Source organism: Solanum dulcamara, chromosome 9 (assembly GCF_947179165.1).
Source record: "Solanum dulcamara chromosome 9, daSolDulc1.2, whole genome shotgun sequence".
Lineage (NCBI taxonomy): Eukaryota > Viridiplantae > Streptophyta > Magnoliopsida > Solanales > Solanaceae > Solanum > Solanum dulcamara.
Window position 1 is genome coordinate 1,716,548 of NC_077245.1, and position 12,071 is coordinate 1,728,618.

The 12,071-nt window shown below is 33.8% G+C and overlaps 1 protein-coding gene across 1 annotated transcript; it reads right to left on the reverse strand.

The window, feature by feature from the left end:
- Nucleotides 1-1,392: 1,392 nt before the first annotated feature.
- On the reverse strand, nucleotides 1,393-7,481 carry LOC129902175 (protein IQ-DOMAIN 32). Its single transcript, XM_055977252.1, has 6 exons — nucleotides 7,161-7,481; nucleotides 4,804-5,478; nucleotides 4,509-4,697; nucleotides 4,227-4,307; nucleotides 2,516-4,118; nucleotides 1,393-1,800 (listed from the first exon to the last, which is right to left on the reverse strand). Exons 1-6 carry the CDS (start codon nucleotides 7,248-7,250, stop codon nucleotides 1,781-1,783), a joined length of 2,658 nt encoding a protein of 885 aa, XP_055833227.1. The 5' UTR covers nucleotides 7,251-7,481; the 3' UTR covers nucleotides 1,393-1,780.
- Nucleotides 7,482-12,071: the final 4,590 nt, after the last annotated feature.

Consider the following 12,071-nt stretch of genomic DNA (forward strand, 5'->3'; position numbering starts at 1 on the left):
TCTGGATCATATAGACAACATCCTTAGCATTAGAGAATTTTCACATTCTTCCATCCAGTATTAATAGCATGTTTAAGAGCTTTCCTAATAGCAATCACTTCAGCAGCCATGGCTTTCCCAACATATTGAATTGGGGAACCATGGGCATGAAGCAGTTTCCCAAAGCTATCCAAATCCACAAAATCAATACTTGTCTAATCTGCAATCTTGCATATTTGTTAGTTTAAGCACGAGATGATCACTAGTTGAGAAACAAGAAGATAGTCTTTTAGGTAATGACTCATTAAATCATTCATATTGAAGGACAGATTTAGAAACAATATCTTTTGGTATATAACCTTTTCCGATTAATATACCAAGCATTTCTATCTTTTCAAATTTGCCACATAATATTAACGCTCAAATTTAATAATTTTATAAATTAAGTAAAAGACTTTGTATTTAAGAACAAGTTATACCACCATACATAGAAGCCGATAATATTTTCAATACCAAGCCAATTTATTGGGCATTGCTTTCCACCCAAGTTGAGATCGAGGACATTTGAATATCATATGTTCTATATCTTTTTGTCCAAGACTACAAACTTTACATATACTATCCATATTTGTTAGTCTTTGGCCAAATTACTATCGACAGGTAAAGAGTTAATCACACATTTTCTTAAATAAACATTAAAAACTTATTTTTAGTTCCTAACTTCCATAGAGAATCCCAAAAGCTTTTAGGAAAAGAGTGACAGCTTGATTGAGCTTCCGAAGTTTCACTTGTCTTACCCACCATACCCCTAGCTAAGTGGTAGCCTGATTTAACTTCATAGTTTTCTTTACTTTCTTAAATTTCACGTCAAATGAAAACCAAACAAACAAATTGAAACAGAATAAGGGGAGTATATCATTCAGGTTGAGCCAGCACCCTCAATATATTGTTTAGCTTTGATAACCTTCTGTATCACCCAAAATGCTTGTCTACATGTAACTTTTCATACTAATCTCCCATTTCCATGATATACATGTACCCATTAAACCCACAGTTTATCCTGCTTCTTGCATAGATGTTATAATCGTTTATTATTATAACATCAAGGGCAATTTAGGTCTCCAGCTGACTTAGGTAAGCAAATTTTCTACCAGGTTAACTAGGCTCTCTTTGAAATACCAGTACTTTCTGTCCATAAGTTATGCAGGTGGTCTCAGTCATCTATATAATCCTCTTTGGTATGACAAATATTTGCGACCAATATATTTGGATAGCAAAATGTATGTAAAATTTATTGTTCAAGATCCAAGCTAAAGGGGACTTCCTGTAAATCAATAATCATGAAGGCAATTTTCACCTAATATCAAAAGAATAAAATAAACTTAGATACCATAGTGATGGGGTGGGGTGGGGTGGGGTGGGGGGGTTGACAGCACCTTCAGCTGAAAGCAACTCTCCCAAACTTCTCATTAGCAGTCAGAAATACATCAGCCAGGAAAAACACACAATATAAAGATACACACAAAGGTGATGTAAAGGAAAAAGAAGAACAAGCATCTCAAACAAAACCCTTGAAAAAGAAAAGGGTGGGGTGGGGGGGAGGGGGTTGAGTGGGCATGAGCATATAGTAAATTTACAAGAAAAATAGCTCTTTCTACATTTCTCTTCACAAATAAATAATGGTCCAGGGCATGGCTTTGCTGTGGAGTTCCTATGAGAAAATGACCAGCATCCAAAGGAAGTGCCAATAAGCCACACCCGTCATATGCCATCCGTTAGTTGAGTCACAGAGGAACTCTACTCATCTCTGCCATTTCCTCTCTGAAAAACACACATCAGACACCGGCAAAATATTACATATGAGAATTCATAAAGCTCAGAATTCGAAGAAGAAAAAAAAGTCAGCCAAACGGTTGAAGAGAATCTTGGTGACCCAAAATTGGCATCATAAATTATCAGTGTATCTTCATCCTTTTGAATCTTAATGCCTGAGCAAACTGCCAAAAATTTGCATGAAAAAGCTTGAGGATAAGAGGACCTCTAGGGGACACACATGCATAGTTCACAATCAACGAATTTGGTGTCGATGAAAGAAGTCTAGTTAAGTAGTCTAAATATAACATAGTAAGAGTAATTAAAAGAAAACAAAGGTTAGATTTCAAGGGGAAGAACAAATGCCAGGTGATCAACGTGTGATATGAAAGATTTGGTTTTTATACACAGTGCTGCAATTGACGAACATGCCGGATTTCGAAAAGGAAGTTGATACCATTTGTCAGTGCTTAAAACACTAGGACTTTTTACTCTATATCATAGTGACACTATATCAGCAGCGTGTTAATAGTTTTCAGGTGACTAGACTTTGGATATCATACTTGATCCTATCTCGATTCTATCTTAGGGGGAAAGGAGGTACTAGGTAGGAAATGAGTTGGAATACCGGGTCATAACTCCAGTCAGAAACTCAGGTTAGTTCTCATTGCATTAACCAATAGCAATGGGTTGTATGCAAGGCATCTGAAGGTTTAGAAAATACCCTGTGGAGATTGAGTTCCATTTCCCTTTGCACCCTGTTGTGCATTAGACAGAGACCGCTGGATACGAGGTGAACCTTGCCTACCATTTGAACCAGGGAGAGAGTGTCTCTTTTTGATGTATTCATCTTTATTGTGGACATCTGGACTAGATCTTGGAGAGCTATTTGGGATAGCTTTGGCTCTTGCAGATTCTGTTGCTTGCATGTAACTTGGGAGAGAACTGCTATTACTGTTATCTCTAGCGTCCTGATCAGCTTGCCCAACTTTTGTTGAACCAAACGAGTTCCGTCGCTTCTCATTTTTATGATCCTTAGGTAATTGTTCCGAACTAGCTGTACCTGGAGCATGGTGTGATTTTGAAGGAGACTTTTTGCCAGCAGGTGCAGAACGGCGCTTGGGAATTGATCCACTTTTTTCACTTTTTATCTTCTTAGGATTCACTGACACTTGACTAGAAGGTGTCCCTTGGGATTCAGGGACAGTTATATGACTCCTTGGAGATGCGTCTGGTGATGACTTGTATAGCCGATCCATCTTAGGTTCTTGCTCTATCTGAACATTAACTGAATTGTTCTCTAGCTTCTGCTCTTCAGGTGATAGATCTGAACTAACCATAACATCTGCATGCTTAGCATTATCAGTGGGATCCTCTCGCCCTGCCTGAACATAGTCAGAGTGTGATAAGTCATTTGTACTATCATCTTCAATGTGAGGGTATCCATTGCTCTTATGATGGTCAGTTCCACCGTTGGAAGGAAGTTCCTGCTCAAATACATGACCTCCGACTTCAGACCTGTCTGGTGAATCCAGGGTAGAAGAAATAGAAAGTTCCGTGCCACATTCCGAACCACCAACTTGAGCTCTTGTACTATGAGGAACAGAATTTTCTGACGGAGCAGTTTCCCTTGCCCCATATGAATGATCAGTGATAGATGAAAACGTATCTTCGCTAGATTCATCTTCAATTTTATGATTGGGCAAACTAGACACTTTGGTTGATTTAGCTGCTAATGTGAGTTCCTCAAACTTTGTCTGAGCAGCAATAAATGCAGGATTACTTGCCTTTCTTGATCCATGTAAAATCGTTTTGCTCTCGGTCTCTTGAGGTTCGAGGGAATGTGTATCCTCTCTCTCAATTTCAGTCTTTGCAGGGAAAGAATTGGGCTCCATTTCAGGGAGAGCCCTGGACTCCTTAAGTTGAGTAGGAATAGAACAGAAAGTGTCATCTCTTGAAGTTTTTTCATCAACATTCTGAGGCTGAGGAGGTAAAGACGGTATGTTGGCTTGCAACTCTAAGCTGTCTGCATCATAAGTGATCAAATTATCATCACTTTCAGATGGCACTGCAGAAAACGATGCCTCCTCACCATGTCTGAAGTCCATTGAGTCGGAATCAAGCTGAACTTTACTTTCCATAAGGTTACTAGGGTGCTCGTTAGGTTCATTCTCCTGCTGCTCTGCAGATAATTCTGACTGCGGTGACAGTTGATTTCCTGGTGATGCAACAGACATCCATCTCTCTAACCATTTCCAGGCGGAATCGTTTTTGGAAGGGTCACACTTAATATTAATACTTTTGGTCCTTGGAGTTGATTCAAGGAGCTTGCACCAAAGGAGAAATAACAAATCAGTTGGACGGGAAATGATACATATTTAAAAAAAGAATGTCGCATATTTCAGACCATATAGCGGAAAATGACTGATATATACCTGTTGAGCAAAGCTATTGTTCAGTAGCTTTGAAATAGAAATGTATGTGAACTCTGATTTCATTCCTGAGTTCTCCTTTCCCTGAAAGAAAAAAAAATCAGAGATGTGATTCCATCAGTTGAAAGGGCTAGGGAAAATAAAAAATGCCTTAAATGATAGCTAAGAGTGCCTCAGAGTCAAATATAGGATTCCAAAGCAAGGGGACCAAAAACCTTCAGATTTATGCTTGAGAAAGAAATACTGCCAACATAATTTTATGCTCTTCCTCTTTCCAATACTTACCTTTAGCTTCTCCTTGGTACTAGATCCTCCTGCAATGAGATTAGCATGACGTGCTCGAACAAGAACTTGCATTTTGACAATAGCGTGGACACATCGCAGAGTTCCAACAGCATGCCTGCGAACTAAATGTCCACGGACAGCAGCTTGCAATTTAGTTATATGCTTTTGCTTCAGTTGAGCTCTTCGTGCCTAGGAGAAGAAACAATCAAATACAAAATTAACTTTATAATTGCCAAAAGGTTTAACCATAAAATGGTCAAATTAATTGGAAGAATAGATGACAAAATTGAGGTACCAGAAATGCTCTGACTGCAGCCTGGATAACAAGAACGTGTTCAGCTGGAATGACATCAGCTTTACCATCATTGACTCTAGCTGTCACTGGCTCTGATTGTTTTGCATCCACCAAGTCTGAGACCAGGGATTTCTCCTCTGATGAGACGCCGGCCTTCTCATCTGAAGAGAGGCTGGGCTTCTCATCTTCGGAGACCTCGAGCTTCTCTTCTTCAGAGATCAAGGGCTTCTCATCTTCGGAGACCTCGAGCTTCTCTTCTTCGGAGATCAAGGGCTTCTCATCTTCGAAGACCTTGAGCTTCTCTTCTTCGGAGATCAAGGGCTTCTCATCCGCTGAGACCTCTGCCAAGTTCTGGGGCTTCACGTCCATGGATACCTGGGGCTTCTCATCTGCTGAGACCTGGGGCTTCTCGTCTTCCAAGACCTGGGGGATCTCATCTGCCAAGACCTGGGGCTTCTCGACTGCTGAAAACTGGGGTTTATCATCTGCCCATTGGACGACAGATGCCTTCTCTGGAATGGTAGAATTAGATTGTGTTTGCAGATTGGCATTAGCAGTTCCTGACCAGTCCTTGTTCCCAGATGGTGTTTCTGAAACTACTGTATTGCTTAATACACGATGCCTGGCAGATTTCTTGCGGAAACTCCATCCACGTTTGTCGCTTGAGCTCTTATTCTGAAAAATTCTTTTATTAGATTTTTGTAAGATATTTAACTGAACATCCAATATGATATAAAGCTATGTTGCAAGTAGCAGAGTTTAGCAACCCCCCACCTTTATGTCAATTTCTCTTTTTACACATGAAGTATAGACACGAAGACGGTAACAATGGAAAGAGATCAATATCCTTTATTAGATCCATACTATAGACCACGGGGGACAAGAGGGGATGACGTGCAGACTGTAGATTGAGCATTTCTGGAATCAAGTAACACGCATACGTAGATGAGTCATGATGCATATAGTAGGAATATCTGAAAATCAAGCTTCTTACTAAGAAAAAATAATATGCCTAGAAGCCTTAAATTGGAAATGAATTCATTGACAACAGAATCTTCTTTATCATATCTATTCACTTTTGGTACAAATGATGGTTTTTTTTCTGCCGACCTCTTAACTCCCATGCAGAGACCATAGATAAGAAATGAAATCATACACAAGCTTGTCTTCTTAATCATGTTTTGTCACATGTATGTCAGCGGATTGGTACTTGATGTTTCTCTATACTTGTGCATTCCACCAATTAGGGAGTAGGTAATGCAAAGTCTCATATCTGGAATTATCAGCTCAACTTAGATTACAAACTACACAGAAGCAAGGCCATAATGATGTAAGAAGGAAGACCAAATATTTGGCATAAAGCATTTGGAAACAAGTAGTGCTTGCACTCATAAAAAAAAATTATCGTGCTGACGTCATCATAAAGATTAACTTGACGTTGAATTATTACATACTCAACTTGACATGATAATCTAAATGTTATAAGGCATTACTAAGAACAAGTACAAAAACTCAATTAACACAACTAAATTTTGACACAAATATGGTATTTTGCGATTGAGGCAAAGTTGATTAATTGACCGGTCCAGCAGGCTCGTATGTAAAACTTATAGTCACACAAGAGGCAGGGACACCATAAATTGAAAGGTTTCACTAGCATTTACCTTAGGAAAACACAGCCCTCATTGGTGGTCACAAATTGAATCAATTTTCTTTTCTATGTAAATTGCATCACTATTTTTTCATTCCCCTCTAAACGAAAGAAAGCCACTTACAATATTGATTCAATTCATTTCCATTTCGAAACACATTGAATCCACACAGTACACTCACAGCTTCATGGTGTAAATGGTTTTATATCGATTGACCAAAATGAAGCCTTTCCTTGGACTTGGCAACTATTTAACTAACAAACATGAACAATTGAAGCATTTAATATCTCAGACAATCTCATTTAACATTGAAGTGAACACATCAAACAAGTTCTTAACCAAACCACAAATCAGTCCACATTTGACAATCTTGCATCCCCTGATAGAGATCCAGTAGCAAAGTTCAAAACTTTCCTACATATCTTCCACAAAGAAAGCTCCTTTATTCAAGAACAAAATCAGCTCAATCATGGGTCAAAAAAAAAAGAACTCCATCATCTCAAAAACTTAACAAATTTGTAAAAACAAAACAAAACAAAAAGATCAGACTCCACAGTTTGAGGGGTTGATCCAAGATTCATTTCAAAACTATTTTCTCACAAAAAAGATTCAATTTTTAAGATACATTGACAACTTTGTAATGGAAAAAAACAGAAAATAACAACTGAAAAATTGATCTACGAAAAAGGGGTTTTATATTTTTACCTCAGAAAGAGCTTCAAGTTCATCACGATCAACAGAATCACTGCCACAAGCAATAATCTTTAAGCAAGAAGAAGCTGTTGATTTTCCCATTTTCCTCTTCTTCTTCTCTTACTCACTGATTGACCAGTCTTGTATATAGCCTTTCTTGTTTATTCAAGTGTTGTAGTAGTAGTAGATATTCTATATTTGTTGGAAATTGTACCTCATGAGATGATAATAATAAAAAATGAAAGTAAAATAAAAATAAAAATTAAATTTGTAAGAACACGGACTTCAACACTCTCCTAAAATCTAGCTAACTTTTGTAATTTGAGTTCCGTAGCTTCCGTTTTCCTTTTTTACAGGTCCCAGTAGTCTCTTTATAGTATAAAAGAAAATTAAAGAAAAAGATATCAATAATATATTTCCGTTGAGACTTGAAGACAAAATTATTTCATTTAAAAATCCAAGTTCAGATCTGTTCTTTTCTCCTTTTATTGTTCCATGTTCGATATACACACTAATACAATAATAATAAAATATTTAGCTTAATTTATAAATGGAGTCTGACGAAAAATAAAGTGTATGTAAATAGAAAAATTATTTTCGAAGGATCCTCAACTCAAATGCAATAATAAATTAAAGTATTTATGAAAGCAATTAAGAAAAAATAATAATATCAGCAACGAAATAATATAAATTTGAACTTGTTGAAGTTCTATAAACTACTCCCTGACAAAAGCAAACTCAAACATAAAATTTTAATTAAAAATAAAAATATATTTATCACTTTATCATAATCCTCGTTAAATTTGTAGTTGCCTTGTCATTCCATCTCTTTATTACTTTCATCTCTATAACCTCTATTGAGTTGAAAACGACTTTTTTCTTTATTACTATATTAATTGTTTAGTTTTGAAAGAAATAATACAGTTGAATAAATGAAAAAAGGAGACAAAAAGAAGAAATTAATAAATGAAAACAATTAAAAAAATCTTTAATGACGCAATTGAAAATTCAAAAGTAGTTCACCAACATCTTGTTCAAAAGATAATCACGAGAAATGACATTAACTATCATTTTATGTACCACTTGTAGTCTTGTAGACTTGTAGTGCAATGGATGCGTCTCTTTTTTTAATCAGATATTTCGAATTCGAGATTTTGTATAATTTTTTTTTGATAAAAAGTGTTTTCTCTCGAACAAAGTCTTGTGCGGTATGAATCAAATATAATCGGACTCTAACATAAATATTGGACATTAGATAAAAATAATAATAATAATAATAATATATCATCTATGTATCTATTCTTTTCTCTACAAATGACTATTTTTTAATCTTTTAGCATAATATTCCTTCCTCTAATGACTTATCAAGGTAGTTGTGCACTCAATATTTATATTTAATTATATAAATTTACTATAACTAAATAAGATAAAAATCTATATTAATTAATTATAGAGGAAAGTATTGCGAGAAGGTCTTCTGGCACAGACATACTACTAATCGATTTTTTGGTAATTCGTCCCTAAATTTGGCGCGAAATATTAATTTCATCCCTAAATTATTGTCAACCTTAAAAACACTCCTTTACTTGCCTAACTGTATTTTATACACTCTCGATCTTGCAATATGAGTAAAATATACCTCTAAATTCTCACCAAGTTTAGGGGTGTTTTTAACACTTCTTTTGATTTTTTATTAAGAGTCTCATGCCTCTACAAGAATTTGAGACCACTTGCTATGTCATGTGGCAAATTAGGGGTGTATATAAGTTTAGTTAGTCAAGTAGAGGTTTGTTTTTAAGTTTGTCAATAGTTCGAGGATGAAATAATTTACGCCAAGTTTAAAAATTTTTCAATACTTCTCTCACAATTATAATTAAGTGATAGAAAGTTATAGGCAAATTACATTACGCCAAGTTTAAGAATTTTTCAATACTTCTCTCAACTTCTTAGTTAATGTATTTTCAATAAGTTATATATTGTCTGGTTATATCTTGAAATGGTTTTTTTTTACAAGTTTTGTCTAGTTTTTGGATAAAACAACACATTCACAAAAAATCAACTTTTTAATGTGAAATACATACTCAAACAAAATTTTATTCTTTAATATCAATTTTTATTTTAATATCAATTTTTTTCAATCAAAATCCATAATCCAAAGAAGATAATAATGATTATAGTTGGTGTTATGTGCATCATCATTATATATAGTCGTTAATGTAAATTTGACCAAAGATGGAATCAGTTAAACCAAAATCTTAATGATGGATTAGTGAAAAGTTAATCCATTAGTTAGGATGGTTTTTCCAACACTGAAATAAACACGAAACAATCGTAACATTAAAGAAAGGTATCTAATTATAGTTTGAGAAATTGATGACATTTGTGACTTGTGAAATATCATAACAAATATTAGATCACGAATTGTGATGGAATAGTTGGGGTTTCTTTATCCCTAATTAAATATTTCGAATTTGAATTTTGTAAACGGTTTTTTTTTTATTGAGAGTGACGTTTCGAGAAATGAACTTTATAAAATCCAAATTTAAATTTAATTATATATCATATGTGAATACTAGACATCGAATGAGATCAAAAAAAGGCATGTGATGAGTCCCAACTCCCAATTAGTGGACCAATTCACATGAAGGCGGTCCTTGACTCCTTGGGCTTCTTGTTGTTGCTAAAACAGCTAAAGATAATTTTGAAGATTACAACATTATTTTTTATAGAAAATAACAAAAATGGCCCTTATATTTAAGGTAAACCTAAACTAAATCCTTAAATATATTTTTAATTTTTCAAACTTATTAAAATGGCTATTTTTTTAGTTTTACAAATATTTTTATAAAGTCTGATTATTAGATTTAAGTTTGTCAAAAGTGACCCAACCTATTTATATTGAGACTTAATTGTTATTTTGGTAATTCAAGTCTAATCCACTAAGCTTTCACTATTATTTACATAATTTGAAGAAGGATCGAACCATAAGAATTTATTGTACGCAGTTCTATCCTGCATTTTCATAGGAATTTATTTTATTTGTCATGTTTCTTTTTTACACGCCCCTTCTCAGACTATTTTATCATTATTTATGCATTAAGATATAATCGTTCTTCATTTAAATATTTACTCTATTTGTCGTATTTTTCTTTTACACCCCCCCTCCCTCTTATATTTTGAATTTCTAAAATAACAAATAATTTGAAATAACTATTTTTATAAATCACGACAAATTTAATAGTAGTGGTGGCCAGCGGTGACACCGTTAGAATCTCCGCTCTGTGTCTGTAACAATATGTTGGAAGGTATCCTATGACAAAAAAGGTTCGAATGTACGTTTATTGCAGCACCAAATACGAGGATTTTTTAATTGCTTTCCACAAATATATCAAATGACGTTAATTTATTTATTTTAGTTTAAAGTTTATAGTATTAAAATATTAAAAAGGTTTCGAAATAAGAAGCATCCTCTTTAAAAAAGATATCTTACAACTTTCATTAATGAAATACTAATTAAGTAAGACGTTTAAATATATATATATTAAATTGATATATACATCGAATTTGAGTACATCTATATATCGTATTAGAATATCTCATACTAATTGGAAGAACGAGTTTTTAGCTCTTTATATCTGTCGATTAACTTTTGAGGTTGAATTAGGTTTGAAGTTAATTTTTCTGCGGAACGAGTTGTTGACAAGTGTTTTGTCCTGATTGGTGAAGTGTTTTTGGACAGGCTACCCAACACATGCGGAGCACATGAGAAGAACCCCCGACCCGTTTTCTTACAACTGACAGCGCATGCAAATCGGTGAGTTTATTTTTTAAAAAATTATTTTTAATTTATTTTGCATGTGAGGTTGAAATAATGTACATGGACTACACATGTTCATGAGATTTATTTAATCAAAATGATTAACGGATAATTCCCATTAAAAAAATACATATTGATCTTATCGATACACCAATAAACACAAGTTTCGTGAGTTGTAATTTATTGATGGCTGAGTTTAATGAGTAGATAAATTTTGATTAAACTAATTGTAATGATATCTTAAATTGGCTCGTGTTGACTTAACAAAAAATTGTTGATTAGAGCTGTATTTGATTAAACTAATCGTAATGATATTTTGGAAATTCTAAAACTTTGATTATACTACTTTATTTAGTTATTTAATATTATGGATAAAAAGAAAAAAAATTATATAATAAAACCTTTTAATTTTTTAAATTGTATAAATAAAATGAAATAACTAATTATCATATAAGAATCAAATAGTATGAAACAAAAGAAGTAGGCAATAAGTGTAAAAGTAAAATGACCTTAGTAAAGATTAATCATAACTAACTAACGCAATCCATTTTTCATATGAAAAAATATTTTAAAAAAAATTCAAACCAGAAAAATGTCACCTACTAATAATTAACCCCCCGCCCCCCCATACCAAAACCCATGTTCCGTTGTACATTAAACACGTAATATATTTGACTATTTTGTATGTACGTTTAAATAAAAAAGAAAAGGGAAAAGAAAATATATCCCAAAATGTGATTGACTTTAATTATTTTGTGCATAAATTGTTCATCCACTCAATTATTTTAAGTACGTAATGTACTAATTTTAGAAAATAATAAAAACAATTATTAAGCTTAGACAGAGACTTCTACTTTGAAGATGCATATTCGAATAATCCAAGAAAATATAGCAAAAAAATCACCTAATAGATTATGCTGCTTTTTCAGAAATAATTATTTTTAGGTAAGACAAGAAAGCAACTTGTCCATTGTCACCAATGGATTACGCTAATATATTGATGACAACAATTAGTGAACAGTTAAAAGTGGTTCAGAAAATTGATCTTAGAACATGATTTAACTAAAACGGTTAGTTCATGAGGTGAAAATAATTCAAAAATTATA

Bases quoted from the DNA above. Each gene is read 5' to 3' on its own strand.
- LOC129902175 (XM_055977252.1), bottom strand. From the start codon at position 7,250: ATGGGAAAATCAACAGCTTCTTCTTGCTTAAAGATTATTGCTTGTGGC. The intron at 4,119-4,226 runs GTATATATCAGT...CTTTGGTGCAAG, and splicing joins ACAATAGCTTTGCTCAACAG to CTCCTTGAATCAACTCCAAG. The intron at 1,801-2,515 runs GTATTTTCTAAA...TGTGTTTTTCAG, and splicing joins TGGAACTCAATCTCCACAGG to AGAGGAAATGGCAGAGATGA.